The sequence below is a fragment of the Dryas octopetala genome, chromosome 5 (assembly GCF_963921425.1).
Source record: "Dryas octopetala chromosome 5, drDryOcto1.1, whole genome shotgun sequence".
Lineage (NCBI taxonomy): Eukaryota > Viridiplantae > Streptophyta > Magnoliopsida > Rosales > Rosaceae > Dryas > Dryas octopetala.
Genome location: NC_141370.1, coordinates 2,872,314 through 2,888,696, shown reverse-complemented (window position 1 = coordinate 2,888,696; position 16,383 = coordinate 2,872,314). Strand labels below are relative to the sequence as shown.

At 34.7% G+C, this 16,383-nt stretch overlaps 2 protein-coding genes across 2 annotated transcripts; one reads left to right on the top strand and one right to left on the bottom strand.

Moving 5' to 3' along the window:
* The first annotated feature begins 1,950 nt into the window (after nucleotides 1–1,950).
* LOC147283558 (uncharacterized) lies at nucleotides 1,951–3,740 on the top strand. Its single transcript, XM_086244047.1, has 3 exons — nucleotides 1,951–2,217; nucleotides 2,272–2,551; nucleotides 2,686–3,740. Exons 1-3 carry the CDS (start codon nucleotides 1,951–1,953, stop codon nucleotides 3,738–3,740), a joined length of 1,602 nt encoding a protein of 533 aa, XP_086100173.1.
* Nucleotides 3,741–4,965: 1,225 nt separating this feature from the next.
* LOC147283557 (uncharacterized) lies at nucleotides 4,966–5,587 on the bottom strand. The gene is made up of 3 exons (XM_086244045.1): nucleotides 5,468–5,587; nucleotides 5,283–5,378; nucleotides 4,966–5,199 (listed from the first exon to the last, which is right to left on the bottom strand). Exons 1-3 carry the CDS (start codon nucleotides 5,489–5,491, stop codon nucleotides 4,966–4,968), a joined length of 354 nt encoding a protein of 117 aa, XP_086100171.1. The 5' UTR covers nucleotides 5,492–5,587.
* Nucleotides 5,588–16,383: the final 10,796 nt, after the last annotated feature.

Sequence of the window (16,383 nt, the reverse complement as noted above, 5' to 3'; positions counted from 1 at the left end):
ACCATATGACCAAAACTACCAATGAAATAAGAAACATATGATAGCAGAAATTACCAATCAAGCCTTAGTTAACCTTATGCAAGTCTTCAAACTAGATAATATATTTATGCAATAGAAACTCTCAAGAAATTAAGAGCAAAACTTTTAAGTAGTCTAATCTATAGCATTGTCTTATTCAAAAGGAATACAAAAGTTTTTTTCCCTATTTGATGCTTTTATAACATTATGCAAATGCAAATATATGATACTTTCATCAAATATAGAGCTTTAAATCTATAGGCAACCACTTTTTTTATTTGAAAAGATATATAATATTGGATATTACATTCACCATTTACAAAACAGACATAAATGTATGTAATTGATGCCCCCTCTTTAACTAAAATAGAATGTTTGACCAAAAAAATCATCCAAAATTGTACAGAAACAGAACAAAAAGTCTTTTACATGACAAATATCACTCTTGGTGATTGAAACAAATAACACTAGAATCCTTATTATTTAAATCAAACACCAACTAGGATTGTCAAATATGATATGAAAGTTGAAACAAATAAAATAGAAACTTTTATATTCAAATCAAGTAGCAACTAGAGTTGTCAAATATAATTGGTGGCTGTAACAAATAACACTAAAAACCTTATTATTCAAATCAAACACCAACTAGCATTTTCAAATATAATTGGTAATTTGGTATCGCCAAAGCATAATCCCCAAGATTCCTATCCATATCAAATACAGGGTCGAACATATAATTAGTACAAAACATAGGAAAATACCTCAGAGAGCAGAACGAGAGAGAGAAACAGAGAGATCTTTGGTTCATCAGCAAGAGCAATGCAGAAAAACATAAACTTGACTACAAAAATCCAAAAATTCAAGAAAAAAATCTCAATACTTCAGACCGGCCCCAGAACACGCCCAATTCCCAGATCCCAAAGAAAATACAGAAAACCTATCAACCCAGCTAAAAATAAAGCATTTACGCACTACCCTAAACCTTAATTTTCCATTAGCCCTAACTAGAAAATGTCTGCAACCAAAACTCCATCAATAATATTTCTATTTTTATATATAAAGGAATAGAAGAATAATAGACATATAAATCGAACCTTGATCAAGATAGTGTCACCACAGAAGAGCTGAAGCTTTTCCATGGCCTCTGGGTGGAGATCGACGACCGAGTTGTCATCGTTGATAGCTTCATCCTCAACAAGCCGATTCGCAGCCTTCTTGCACTCCAAAATCGTCGTGTCGAAGTCCCTTTTGGTCCCCTTACTGAAACAAAAACCACAATCATATTAAAACCCACAAAACCCCCAAAAAAACAAAGTTCAAAACAAATTTAAGCAAAGCAGAAGCAAGTAAAATTGAAGAAGGATTTGGGGCTTATGGGTCAGAAGATTCGGCTTTGTTCGACATCTTCAAGCCCAGAGCAGAAGACCAACGAAGACGAAGAGAGAGATTTAGATATTGTTTCGGTGTTGAAGAAACACAGAGAGATCTAAGTGCAGAGAGTGAGATAGCGTGAAATGAAATTTAGATAGAGGAGAGAGAGAAAGCGTGTTTTTTTAAGTGGGAGGAGAGAGAGCGTGTTTTTTTTTTCACCTGCCCAACACAACGATTTTGCCTAATACTATTGTGTATAATAATTTAGAGAAAATCATCAAACCAAATACCATAGGATAATATACCTTCATATAACGGTTTTTAAAAAACCGTTGTGTGGTAAATTAAGATAACGGACAAAACAAGAACCGTTTTTAAAAAACCGTTGTGTGTTTATTGACCGATGTCTATTTACATTTTTGTAGTAGTGGGTGTTATAAGGCTGAGGCGGAAAAGGTTTATTTGACCAAGGCTTGGGAAGGGTATATTGAAGGTGTTGGTCAAAGATTTGAAGGTGGTGTCATCGAGTTTAGGGAGAAGTTGTGCAAGTATGCTATTGAGATGGGTTTTAAGTTTGTGTATATTAAAAATGAAAAAACTCGTGTGTATGCTGAGTGCTTTAAGAAGCTTTCTGATGGTTGTCATTGGCATGTAAAGGCGTATCTTTGTAGAGTTAATGGTTGTTTTTACATTAGGCATTTGGATAATGTTCACACATGTCGTGGTGTGATTCGGGAAACAAAGTCTGAAAGATTGGTTTCTCGTATTGTGAAAAGTATTGTCGTTGATGATATTAGGTCTAATCCTGGGAAGAGGCCAATTGATATTGTGAAAGACATTAAAAATAGCTATGATTTAGATGTGTCATACCATACTGCCTAGTATGCTAAGGAGTTGGCAAAAGATGTTTATGGTGATGACAAGGAGTCGTACAAGCAGCTTGTTTGGTATTTGAAATCTTTGGTATTGAGTAATGATGGTACTGATGCGAAATTGCAAGTGGATGGTGAGACACAATGTTTTCAGAAGTTGTTTATCTGTCTTGGTGCTTGCAAGAAGGGATTCATGGCATGTAGGCCGATGCTTTTTCTTGATGGTACTTTTTTGAAAAACAAGTTCAAGGGCCAATTGCTTGCCGCTACTGGCAAGAACGGAAATGAAGGTAATTTATTTGCTTTTAATGTGATTGTATTTTGTGAATTTGTTTTGTTTTCATTTTGATTTGAAGTGTTAAAACTGTCTGATTTAATTGCTACTGTCAGTTAGTAGCTTTCTTATAATGCTTTGTTTTTGTAGGTTTCTATCCTCTTGCCTTTGGAATTGTGGATTCGGAGACTGAAGATAATTGGACGTGGTTCATGGAAAGGTTGGCTGATGTTTTGGTTCCTCAAAAGCGGATAGTTACTTTCATTACTGATCGGAATGTTGGTCTCATCAATGCTATTGCTACTGTTTTTCCGGGTTGGCCTCACAGTTTTTGTTTTCAGCATTTGAAACGTAACCTTGCAAATAGGTATCCGACAACACACAATAAGTATATGCGTGAGAGGGTTTTATATTTGTTCATGTGTTGTGCTTATGCACGTACTGAGGAGGCATTTAACTTATCTGTTGGGAAGCTAGAGGCAGAGGGTGGTCGTCCTGCTATTGACTTTTTGGCAGAAGCACCATATGAAAAATGGTCTAATGCGTTTTTTAAAGGTAACAGGTATGGGGAAATGTGCAACAATGTGTCCGAGTCATTTAATTTTTGGATTTTGGAGCTGAGGTCCTTCCCCATTTTAGATATGATTGAAGGCATTAGAACCAAAGTGATGGAGAATATGGCAAATCGAAAAATAGAGGCAGAATCGTGGTCTACTGAGCTTTGTCCTAATTTGGAACTGAAGTTGAGAGAGAGATCCAAAGTTGGTTTGCACTGGAAGGTGATTCGATCTTCATCTCATGTCTACCAAGTTGAAGGAAAGGTGACTGTGTGTGTAGATTTGGAAAAGAAGCTTTGTTCATGCCATGAGTGGCGTGTTTCAGGTTTCCCTTGTGCTCATGCTTTTGCTGCCATTCAGAGACATGGAGCTTCAATGTACAGTTTCATTGACAGTTATTTCAAGACGGAGTCTTTTAAGTGTTCTTATGAGTTTCCAATTTTTCCGATTCCAAATATTTCTCAGGCATTATATGATTTTAGTCAAGATGCTATGATAGTTCAGCTTCCTATTACTAAGAGACCTTGTGGTAGGCCAAAGACAAACAGGGCGAAGTCTATAGGTGAAGAAGCTGCTCGTGCCAGAAAGTGTAGTCGCTGCGGAAAACCTGATGGTCATAACCGGAAGACATGTAGAGAGCCAATTTAGTTTTATGGTTGCTCTAGGTTTTAGTAATAATGGTACTGCCTGACAGTTTATTGGTTTATAAGTTTTAAAGAATTGAGGAAATTTTATGCATTGGCAATATGTGACTTGATTAATAGGAGCCCATTCGTAAATGATATTTTGGATAGATATTTTTTGTTACTGTTGCATAGTAACATTTTGTTACTATGTTGTTTTGGCTTTTGGAAATGATATTTTTTCATCTCTTAATTTTTGTTTATGTTATTCTTATGATTTTAAATTGTTGTACGTGCTTGTTTTAATATGGTGGTTTGTGAAGTCCATGCATGTTTTGTGGTTTCCTTGTTACTGTTTTAATCACGTTATTTGTTACTGTCTGGCAGTGGCAATCACATATTGTTCTATTGTGTGGCAGTGGCAATTGCATATTGTTACTGCCTGGCAGTGGCAATCACATATTGTTCCATTGTGTGGCAGTGTCAACCTGTTAAGCATTTTAAAATTCAATATAAAAAAGACAAAAGAGTTCAACATAGAAATAAAATTCTGCAATATGTTTGAAACAAAAATACATAAACTTGAATTTTAAAACATAAAAAAGCAGTAGGTAAAGTCCTTCTTCGGCACAGTACAGAGTGTGATCAGTCCTTGATCTGGATTTTCTTGAAGGATTGAAGTTGCTGTGAAGTCCAGCTTTGTTCATGGTTAATGAACCTTTCAATTACATTTGCTTTGAACTTTTGAATGTCCTTTTTTGTGATTTTGTTGTTATTCAGCTCTTCTTTTGAAACTTTGTCCATATAATACATGACAAAGACCCCACAATCCAATCTGCAAATTATAAAATTGAATGGCATCAGTTTAAGATTATTTTTTTAATAATTTTGTTGAAATTGATCTATATGCATATGGTAGACGACTTACGATGTCTCTGACTGCTGTGGACAAATTTTAGATTGGTGAAGTTCGTAGTCATTGTTGAAGTCTTTCAACCATCTGAGTGTTGCTTCATTGTCATCTGTGAGCTCAACTTCAGTGAATTTGAGCTCTCTTGCAGTGCTTCTTTTGTTTAGCTTTCTTCTTATTCTTGATTCTAGAATACTATCCGCTACTTCCTGCATGACATAGATCCAGCTGTCCACGCGCGCTTTCTGCATTTTAAAGTATATTGTTCTTAAAAATTTAAACACATTTCATATTAATCTTTAAGTCCATAGAATTTAGTTTTATGAAATTTAAACACATTTCATACCAGCCTTTGAGCTTTTTTGTAGCATATATCCATCTCGAACCTTCTTTGCTTCAGGGGGTTGAAGTGAAGCCAATTTCCCGCATCCTTGTCCATCACAAGTAGTGTGTGATGAAAAGCTTCAGAAGTGACCATTGGGATGAATATCTTGTCCGACTTCCCCAAGCAATTAAGGAGAGGTTCAAAAAGGAATTGTTCTATCCCCAACTGATCATCTTCTGCATCCTTAATCTGTTATTGAATTGCCACTAACTGTCAGTAACAATGATGAAGTCTTGATTAATTTTGAGTAATGAAGTTTTAAATGAACTTACTGAAGCAAAGGTTGTGAGGAATGTTGACTTTGCAGGTGTTTCAGATTCTATTTTGTCCATTTCCTCTTGTAGTAGTTCTCCAAATGCATCAATCACCTGGTATGCAAGATTTAAACAATGTTAAGTAGTTTACAATAATTTTTACTCTTTAAATTAATTTGAGTTTGCATAGAAATTGATCTTACATTATTTGCCACTGCATTGTCCATGATCAAATTTAGAACATCTTGTCTAGAGATTGCACTGATTCCACCTTCTCCTTTTTGCCATAGTAAGGTGCTGCATAAACAGTATATTGTAGTCAGTGTGTGTCAGTAGCTTAAGCTATTGTTACTGCCTGGCAGTGGCAATCAGGTGTTTTAAAATTCAACATAAAAATGGAATAGTACCTGTGTGGGGCATTTGTCCAAAATTCAATTAGGAGTTGTTGAACTCTTTCATTCAATAATTTGAAGACCGGATACTTTGACCACTTTATGTTTTTGAGATTTGGTCTTTTTGTAGCTTGTAGTGTTAAGTCTGTATCACCTTCCTAGGTCAGGTCATCATCTTCTTGGGTGAGGTCCAGGTCCAAATCAAAGTTTGGTTGTTCACTTTTTTTCTTTGCCTTTTCCAGCTCTTGTCTTTATCTTTCTTGTTTTGTGTGGCAATTCTGATACGTCTTTTCTTGCAGCTTTCTTCTTCTTCCTTGGTTCAAAGTTGTATTCATATATATCATCAACCTTCCTTACTCTGTCTTCTCTCTCCTTTAACCTTTCCATCATTGAGTATTGTACAATTGCAAGGCAGGGAGAAGACTGTTCAGGTTGATTCTCTGCAGGTTGATTGGGAGTTAATTCAACTGATGCAGCATTCTCAAAGGCAAAAGATGGTGAAGGCTCATCTTGATGCTCAGAAGAGTCTTCAGCTGTATGCCCTTGTTGAGGAGTCCTTGCAGCTTGAGGCTCATGTATCAGCTCAAAAGAATCTTCAGCTGGATGCTCTCCTTCCATTTGCTCGTCTCTTTCAGGTGAGATAAGTGGGCCTGACCTTTGTGCTTGGCACTCAATGTTCCCACTGTTATCCAACTTCTCTATCATCCCTTTCTGTCTTGAAATTGTTTCTTTCAGCTTCTCAATCTCTTCAAAGAGTGATTTTGTTTTGGCCTCTTGGACTTGTTGTTCCTCTATATCACTTCTTCTCTTTTCTTTCTCTTCATTGAGTAATTGCTTAACTTTGTTGTTCATCATTTTCAATTTCTTATTTTCTTGGCTCAGTTCATAATTGTCACTCTTGAGTTTCCCAATTTCATCCTTTGCAGTGAGAACCATTTGCCAATAACTAGCATTTTTCTCATCAAGTATGGCATTGTAAGTGGTGAGTTGTTTAATCAATTTTTTGCCTGTGACTTCATCTTCATCTTCATCTTCATTTACCACTAATGTCTTTAATTCCTTTATGACTTCTTCATAGATGTTACGGAATTCTTCCATGTCCTTCTTATCCCCTCTACTGATTTGCTCACTTTTAAAGCGGTCTAACTGCATGCATAAAAGAAAATGTTAGTGTTTTGCCATATTGTTACTTTGATAAAGTGGCATTTTATTACAAACGGAAATGTGAAATTCCAGTTGTTACTACCTGAAAGTAACAATTAGAATCCCACACATTTGACAGTAGGAAATAGGCACACCCCAATATGAGAAATTCCAGTTGTTACTACCTGGAAGTAACAATTAGAATCCCACATATTTGACAGTAGGAAAGAGGCACACCCCAATATGAGAAATTCCAGTTGTTACTACCTGGAAGTATGTCATATACATAACAATTAAGAAATATGCATAGGCAGTGGAAATTTCTGGTTTGCAGGTGTTTGTTATTGTCTAATAGTGGCAACTTATAGAACAAAAATGCACAATAAATATGCAGTGGCGTTTTGTTATCATTTTTGAATTCTTACCCAAGCTTCGAGTGACGGTTCTACTTCCACTTCCTCCTCTTTGTCTTTTTTATCTAACCAATCTTGGAGTGTCAGTTGTGGATCTTTATCTTCTTCTGATTCTTCTGTGTCTCCTAGCCGGCATGTTTCCTCATTAGTTGGTTTCTCCCCTCTTTCTTCATCATCAAACATGTTCTTCACAATTTAAAGTGAAGATTGTTAGTATTTTGGTTTTGAAAATAGTTACTAGTATAAAGTAACTATATTTTGTTTTGCTTTTTTACCTCAAAGTCTTCAAGTCTGTAATGTTTCAACTTGAGATTGAGATCATCCAGATCCCATTTGACTATGCCAGGAGTTTCCTCCTCTCTGCCCTTGATTGGATTAATGATGTTTGTCTTTTTGCATATCCAATACTGGAATTCATCAAAGAGAAAAATCGTACAAAAATGGTTAAACATAGTGTCTAAAATAATACATTCATATTTAATGAATTCAGTTTAGTGCTTACCAGTATGGCAACAACACAACCAGCCATTGATTTACTGTCTTTGCACAATGATTTGTGCAAGTAATCATGCACTCCCTTTGCCCATGCTTTATGTACCATTCCATCCAAGTCTTCAGCATGCTTGACCAAGTCCCAAGCAAGGTGGTATCTAGAGTTTGGGAATAGGAAAGTAGCCAACAGGTACAAAATTATCAGACGTACAACATCGTCACTGTTGTCTTTCAGTCTTCTCTTCCTTGAAGTTTTCTGATTCCCTGCTGGTGTCTGAGGTTGTTTTCCTTCCTCTACTGCTTTATAGAGAGCATTTTGCACTGAGGTTCTATTTATCCTTTGTTCATCATCCTTAAAGTGATCTGTAATGAACTTGGATTTCTTGAAACCTTTTTTTGTCAAAAGAACTTCATTTCCCAATTCTGGCAGCCCAAATAAATCAGCAATGTCACTTGTTGTAAGTTCTACTTCCTTCTTACCAAAATGGAACTTCTCTGTTTCCTTGTTGTATGCTTGGATAAAGAATCCAACACCGTCATCTGATTTCACAGGGTTGCTTCCCATCATTTCATTGCGAAATGCATTTATAAGTGGCCAAAAAGGTGTTTTCTGTAGCTTTTTGTATGCCTTGGCAATCAGGTCATCTTTAATTTTGTTCATAGTACTTTGGAATGCAACCATGTTGCACCTGTACTGAATTTTTCCGGACTGTTTTGGTATAATGGTTTTTTCTTTTGCACTTGTTATTGCCTTTTTTGTGGCCATTTTCTTTGAATCCTGCAATATGGTTGCAAAAAAGCAGATAGTTACTACCAAATGTGAGATTCTAATTGTTACTACCAGCCAAGTAACAATTAGACTCCCACATATTTGTCATTGGAAAATCTGCATAGGCAGTGCCAATATCTAATTTGTGAGATTCCAATTGTTACTACCAGCCAGTAACAAGTCAACTTCCTCCACTTTTCAGTCCTAAGAATCCTCACTGTTTTCCCTCAGTAACAATTCAAATGCAACACTATTTTTAAGCCTAACCGAATGCCCCAGTCTCCAATTCAAAGAAAATGTGCAATACATAGGCAGTGGCAATACATAGGTAGTGGAGATATCTAATTTGTCAGATGAGGCAATCAAAGACGGTTTTTGTTCTTGGTGTTTTTGATTCCAGAAGACTCTTTGATTTTATTTTTTTATAATCATCTGCTAATACGGTTTAAAGAAGTTTTAAGAGGTTAATTGCAATTATGGCAATTAACGGATAGTTAAAGGAACCGGTGGTAGGGCTCGTAATTTGCTGCTTTTTAATGGTTTTTGTTGCGAGTCTTCCGGGCCATTTTAAAAGTGGGCCGCGTTGGTACCGCATTTTTGCAACTGGGCCGCACAATCACTGTTATTTAATAATTGGGCTTTAAAAAAAAAACCCAAAAATTAATTGGTGCACTAGAGAGTAAAAACAATAAGTAGAAGGTAGTTTAGGGTAATTAATTCTAAAAAAAATCACCTATTTTTCATGGGCCAAAAGTCAATTCACCTCAAATATAGAAAAAATATTAAAATTTAAAAGAAAAAAAAAAAGAAGAGAAGATGCGTAGAAACACCGATCCCACATTCACACCCCCCACCCCATATCCGGCACAAAAATAGTTAACTAATTAAAACAACAATCCATTTAAGTATTCAGATGAATTTGCATGCAGTGCTCAAAAGCTTATTGCAAGCATTCAACACTTAACGGTTGTCACATGCCAGCTCAATCAATTCCATATGCAATGGAGGTTTAAGTGACAGAACAATGGGTTCAGCGATTTAAAAAAAATAGATGCATCGTTTCACTTTTTGATCTTTTATCATTCTTGTATTTTTTAATATTAGATAATGTTAGGGCGTGCAAATTTTACATGTACAAAGAAAATATGTATACCTTGAATAATTAATAGTGACATTATTGTCTCAAATTGCATGACCAAGTTTTTGTTTTTCATTAATATCAAAAATCAAAGAGGAAATTATAGATTTGGGCCACTTATTTTATACCTAATTTAATTTTGATCCACGAACTTTTTTAAGTTTTGTTTTAGTCCACTAATTGTTCCACTTGTTCAATAAAGGTCCATTTCGAAATTTTAGTTTTGGGGTTTATGATTTTAAATCCTTTTGGGTTGTGTTTTCTTCAATTATGGATCAACTATCGTTTTGGCGCGTGTTTTAGGCGACAAAATATTTTCGTCGCCCAAAGTATCTTTAGGCGAGGAAAATTATATTCGTCGCCCAAAGTTATCTTGGGCGACGAACAAGCGACGAATATGTTCGTCGCCCAAACCTGGATGGGATTAGGCGACAACGTTTCTGGTTCGTCGCCCAAAGTTGCTTTGAGCGACGAATTTTGGTTCGTCTCCCAAAGTTTCGTCGCCCAAATATATTTTTCTTGTAGTGTAAGGAAATTAGGATTCATTTGGTTAATTGTAATTTAGCAATTAAAAGCGGTAATTGAATTGGCTTTGAAACCGAAAATAAATTCAATTGGTTATGCATGTGACTTCAACTTACCTTGTGAGGATGAAATAAATTAATCTATTTGTCCTAGGATCAACGAGTGGACTTAAGTAAATTTATTTAAGGATTAAACCACTAGGGCTGCATGTTTAGTTTTAATTAAACTAGCCTAGAATTTAAGGTTCTAATTGGACTTAAATTGGTTTATTTGGTAAAGTAATAAATCACTTGACATCTTAATATGGTTTGGAAGGGTATTAGATCACCTAGACTTGAACCTAATTAGGACTTGCATAATTGGTGGTACCCGAAAATATTAAGGATTATTTATTTACCTTGTTGTTAATCTTGGAGGTTCTAAGGGTTAAGAACTAGATTAATGGGTAAAAGGGGATTGAACCAATAAGAGAAATTTGTTTCTTTGACTTTGTTATTGGTTTTGGCAATGAGCTTTTAAAATTATAAACTTGGTTGTTTATTTAAATTGCTACTATTGTTTTATACTTGTTGTGTATAAAGCATGTTATATAATGAAATGAATGAATTGGTCATATCATTGGATTGTTATTTCATGTGCATTTGGCATCATATATATATATATATATATACATATGAAGCATTAAGAGCAGCCATGCTTTGGATGGGGGGCTGCCAAGGCATACATTAGCATTCATATTTATTGAATCAAGAATGTTTACACTAATGTGGTTCTAGTGTTTGGACTTCCTAATTAGAGATGAAGGGGTACAGTTTTTACTTTATCCTTGGATTCAATTCCCTAAATGTATGCATACATGTGTCGTCTAGAGTGGTTATGAGAAATATAGAATATGCTAGCGGGAAGTAAATGAGTTTTTATTTACTTCGATGAAATGACATATCACTATCTAGATCTTACTCTTTAGTAAGATATGAGGGATATCGGTAATTAATTTTACAAATTAGGGGATAAGTCCACTGTTTATAAACTTTGACAGGTTTGCAATGTCATGGAGATAAAGGTACGCTTGCATTGTTATTTAATTTAACATGCGTATGCATTTCATGAGATTGATTATGTTGGATACATATTAAAATGGATGCATGATGGTTTGATAATGCCCAACTTGAAAAGGCATGGGTTTATGTTGGGAATTATGGCCATAATTTTATGCTTGTGAAATTGTATTTTGAGCATTGAAGTTGATTATAATTATGCTTATACAATTGTGTTTTCGAACTTTTGAAAATGGATTTGATTATTTTTCAAAGAAGGAATGATTTGATTTCTATTTAAATATTTTAAATAGGTTGCCATTTAATTATTGGATTAATTTTTTGGGCAATAGCCATTTCGGCATGGGCTTAGGTCAATATTAAATCCTACTTGTTCTTGAATTGATTGTATTGAATTGTTTGAGTTTTGTTGGACTAATTGAGTATGTGATCAGCTGTTATTGGTGATGCTCACCCCTTCACAGTTTGTTAAGTTGCAGAAAACCATTAGGACAAAAGGATGGTTAGTTTTATTGAGATTTCGGATAGCGAAGGATGGAGGTTTGAAAGTAAAGAGAATTCACCAAAGATTAACATACCATCACCACCCACATCCGTATACTCGAGTGATGAGAAAGATGACCCAATCATGGATGAGTTAGTTACTATCCATTTTTATTTATCTTTTTATTTTAGTTAAGAAGTTTGAGGGTTGATTAATTAAGGATTAGTATGGCTCTATTACTTATTAAATATTTGATACTTATTTATGTTGATTCGTTCACACCAAAAAATTAGATTTTAAATTAAAGTTTTCACTCTCACTTGGATTTCAATTTCTTATTTGATGTCTTGTTTATTAATTTTAAAACAGATGGTCTATCTTCATTTTCTTGAAATTGATTTATCTTGGAAAGTGAATAACTAAAGCTCACCATTTTACAAAGCTTCCAATTTCGGTTTACTATGATTATTTGTTATTAAAAATGAAAAAAATTCTTCACTGTTTTAGAGTTTAGTTTGTTTAAATTTTATGCCTTACATTGATATTCGATCTTGACATGTACTTACTTAGGATTAGTGAGAGTATGTCGAGGTTAAAGACCAATGTGGCGCTGCCACATGCCGAAAATGCTAGACCTCATTTTGGGGTGTGACAGAAAGTACCCTACTTTGGGGTTAATTATCTTGATCTTTATATGGTTGTAAAGAGGAGATGCATAGCTTTAAACCAAATATATGTTTGCTAAATTTGGGTGAGATTTGATAAGGTAAAATGTGGGCCAAATTTGAAAAAACAAATCTAGACCTTTATTGAACAAGTAGAACAATTAGTGGACTAAAACATAACTTAAAAAAGATCGTGAAGCAAAATTGAACTAACTATAAAATAAGTAGATTAAATCTGTAATTTCCTCTTTGATTTTTGATATTAATGAACTTTCCTTTTCTTTAGCCATTGCTCGATCTATTGGCTAAAATTAGTTTTTGCCTGTGCATGTGATGATTTATACAAAGTTAGTGGAGATGAGTAGTGATTAGGAGAGTAATAATCTCTGTCAAGACAAGCGGCAATGATGATATGTACACCAGCAACACTTTCAAAATATTTACAGAAACAAAGGACAAGTATTTTTTAAGAGCAGAGCAAAATATTTAATAATTTGGACTCTGCAGTGAAAAATCTTTTAAACATATGATTTTTATGAAAGTAGCCTTCTCTGTTTGTATGAACAACTCAGTTTCATATTTGCTTTTGATTCTATCTCTTGGTAACTGCTACTGTGAATTTAGTCATTCAGATGTCCTCTAAGTCTCTAACTTCTGGTGGTCTGGGATAATTCTCCATGAGATATATTGTTGCTGGCCATGGGCTCCCTTGTTATAAGTTTAGATTTTTAGATTTTCTGGATAGATTAGTTAATTAGGATTTGTTGTTTTTCGATCTCTTTTGTTCAGTTGCTTTATGGATGTTGGGGAGCTGTTATATACTATAAAATTAGTGGAAATGAAGATTATGTCTATCTCATATCAGCCACAAAGATGTATATTGGCGAACATTTTGTACAGGGCCGAGTCAAATGTTATAAAATGCTGTTGTAAACCTATCAACACCAGATCCGACTTGTATGGAAGAAATTATAATTTATCAATTCAATATTTCACGAATATTAATTTATTTAAATATCATTTCAAATTTATTAAATTTCATATCTTTGAATCTTCATTTTTATCCAAATGATTCAAAAATGTTCACTAGTATCCTTTTGAATAAATAATTAACTTGTAGCTAGGTGTGTTAAAATCAAAATGGTTTCGGTTTTATTAGTAGATAAATTGGCATGCACGCTAGTCTACGTACATGGCAATATCTCATCCTATGTACAGAGCCATACACGTAGTCCTTTCCAATATACTTGTCCACGAACGTAGTTCAAGCATGTACACCTTCTAGTATATATATTTATAGATCAAGCAAATTTATGGATTAATTTTTTGTTCCCAACTATGCTTAGATATATTCTTGTTACTTTAAAGTTTATAGTAAGTATTAATATGATTCGGAGATACATTAATATGTTTAACAATATTAAAAGTTAATCGTGGCCAGATCAGCGTCATGAAAGTATGTTAGGATATGATGTAAACCTTGTGATTATTTAACTTTACCAAAGCTAATGCTCTTTTAGATAATTAATTATAAATTTCTTTTAAAGTAAATGATTATAAAGCCCAAAATTGGGCTTTCACTACTTTTAAGACCCAGGTCTTTTTTTGGTATTTGAAAGAAGCCCAATTTATACCAACCCAGTCCTCACTTCCATCTCCGTCATTCTCTCTCCGTCTCCTTCTTTTCTCTCCGTCTCCTTCTTTTCTCTCCGTCTATCTCCATCTCGATCCCTCTCTTTCTCTGTCTGCAAGCTTTGCTGCTGCTCCCTTCTCTGGCAACTCACCATTGTTGCCGTCTTTGATCGGACAATCGTTGCCCCTGCTTGGATCGATCTCGGTGCCTTTCTTCGGCAAACCACCACGAAGATGATCCTCCCTTAGCTTTGAGAAAGAGGTAGCAGAAGCCGCAGCTCCAGATCGACCTCCTTCCTCACTCCCCACCTCACAAGTATGTCTCTCTCTTCCTATCTCTATATCTCTTTTCTCTCTCAGCTTAGCTTGGAAACATGGCCTACGCTACCACTGAATTGGGGACTGAATTGGGGTTTCTGATTTTGGGACTCCAATTTCAGGTTTAGGACTCCAATTTCAGATTTTGGCACTCCAATTTCAGATTTTGGGGTTTCTCTCTCCACTGATTGGTTTGTATGCTAAGCAATGAAAGTAATGGATTATTAAATGATGTTGAGGAATTGAGTTTCTAAAAGGTAGAACGTGGCATTAGCTTCTGTACTTGTAGTTTGTGTAACTACTTATCTATAGTATCAGTTTGTGTAACTACTTGTATATTAGTGTTTCATTATCATTATTGAGTAATTCATTGTTTGTGTTTCAATGGCAGGGGAGGTTTTTTTCTCTTGACTTTTCCTTGACTAGAATTCTGTGGTCATGCCTATGTTTGTTTAGGTGGCAATACAAGTAGGCTAGGTAGAGATATATATAGAGATTGGAAGATCCATCAGGAGAGAAATTAAAGATTGAGATCAGGAAGCTTAATTGGCTAAACATATATTTGTAGTAAGTAAGAAAGTAGCTAGTGTGAGTGAGTAGCAGTGTGATGGAAGAAGAGCAGCTGAGCCCAATAGCAGTGAGTCATCTGCTTCAACACACCCTCAGAAGCTTGTGCATTCATGACAACTCTCAGTGGATTTATGCAGTCTTTTGGAGGATCCTCCCTAGGAACTACCCACCACCCAAGTAAGGAATTTCTCATCACAAATTAATGAATCAACCACAAGTCATGAAATTAAACTACTTTAGTTTCCAAAACAAAAATGGGTTCATAATTTCGTTTCTTGTTTTTCTTCCAATGAAATTAATTTTGGTTTTTAACATATGTATATAATATTGTAACAGATGGGAAGGTCATGGAGCTTATGACAGGTCCAAAGGGAACAGAAGGAACTGGTGACTAATATATCGATTTTGTTATTAATTAGTGTACGTAATTGTGGTATATATATATAACTATATATATATACACGGGTGGTGCAGGATATTGGTTTGTGTAACTACTTGTATATTAGTGTTTCATTATCATTATTGAGTAATTCATTGTTTGTGTTTCAATGGCAGGGGAGGTTTGTTTCTCTTGACTTGTTCTTGACTAGAATTCTGGGGTCATGCCTATATTTGTTTAGGTGGCAATTCAAGTAGGAATCAAAGATGTACTACTGGAAATTTTATATATTGTTCAAATGATTTATAGTTATGTCATGCATCTTAGTTATGTTAGTAGAATATGTCATATTCATTTTATAGCCAATATGTAAGTGGAGTTGCAATTGTTACTGTTTGTCAGTAGCAATATGTAAGTGGGTTATACAGTAATGTGATTGTTATTTAAAATGTTATTTTTTAGCCAATATGTAAGTGGAGTTACGATTGTTACTGTTTATCAGTAGCAATATGTAAGTGGGGTTACGATTGACTTTTCCTTAAAAATGTTTGTTGATGCTTAGTTGCTGCGTTAAAAAGTGGTGTTTGTAGACATAATTTTGAGTGGATGAATTGCAGGTAACATTGGACAATATCTGATTATTACTTCCAGGCAGTAGCAATAGGTGATTGTTAGCAATACCTGATTGCCACTGGCAGGTAGTAACAATTCCTAATTGTCATTGCCAGGTAGTAGCAATTCATAATTGTCATTGCCAGGTAGTAGCAATTCATAATTGTCATTGCTAGGCAATAGCAATATGTGATTGTTATTAGCAGTAAGTGATTATTACTGTCAGGCAGTGGCAATATGTGATTATTACTGTCAGACAATAGCAATAGGTGATTGTTACTATTCGATAGTAACAATTATATTTATTATTAAAACACAAAAGATTATGGATGTCTCATTCTTGATTTTTTGTGTTTTATGTTGGTTATTATTTAACATGTTTATGGAATAAAAATTACCTAAATTATGATTTTTTTTTTTGGTACCAATTGACACTAAAATGAAGAAAAGGGAAAAAAATAAATTAAAACACTGTAGCAGCATTTGTTTTTAAAATGTGGGCCGCTACAGTATTTTACTGTAGCGTATG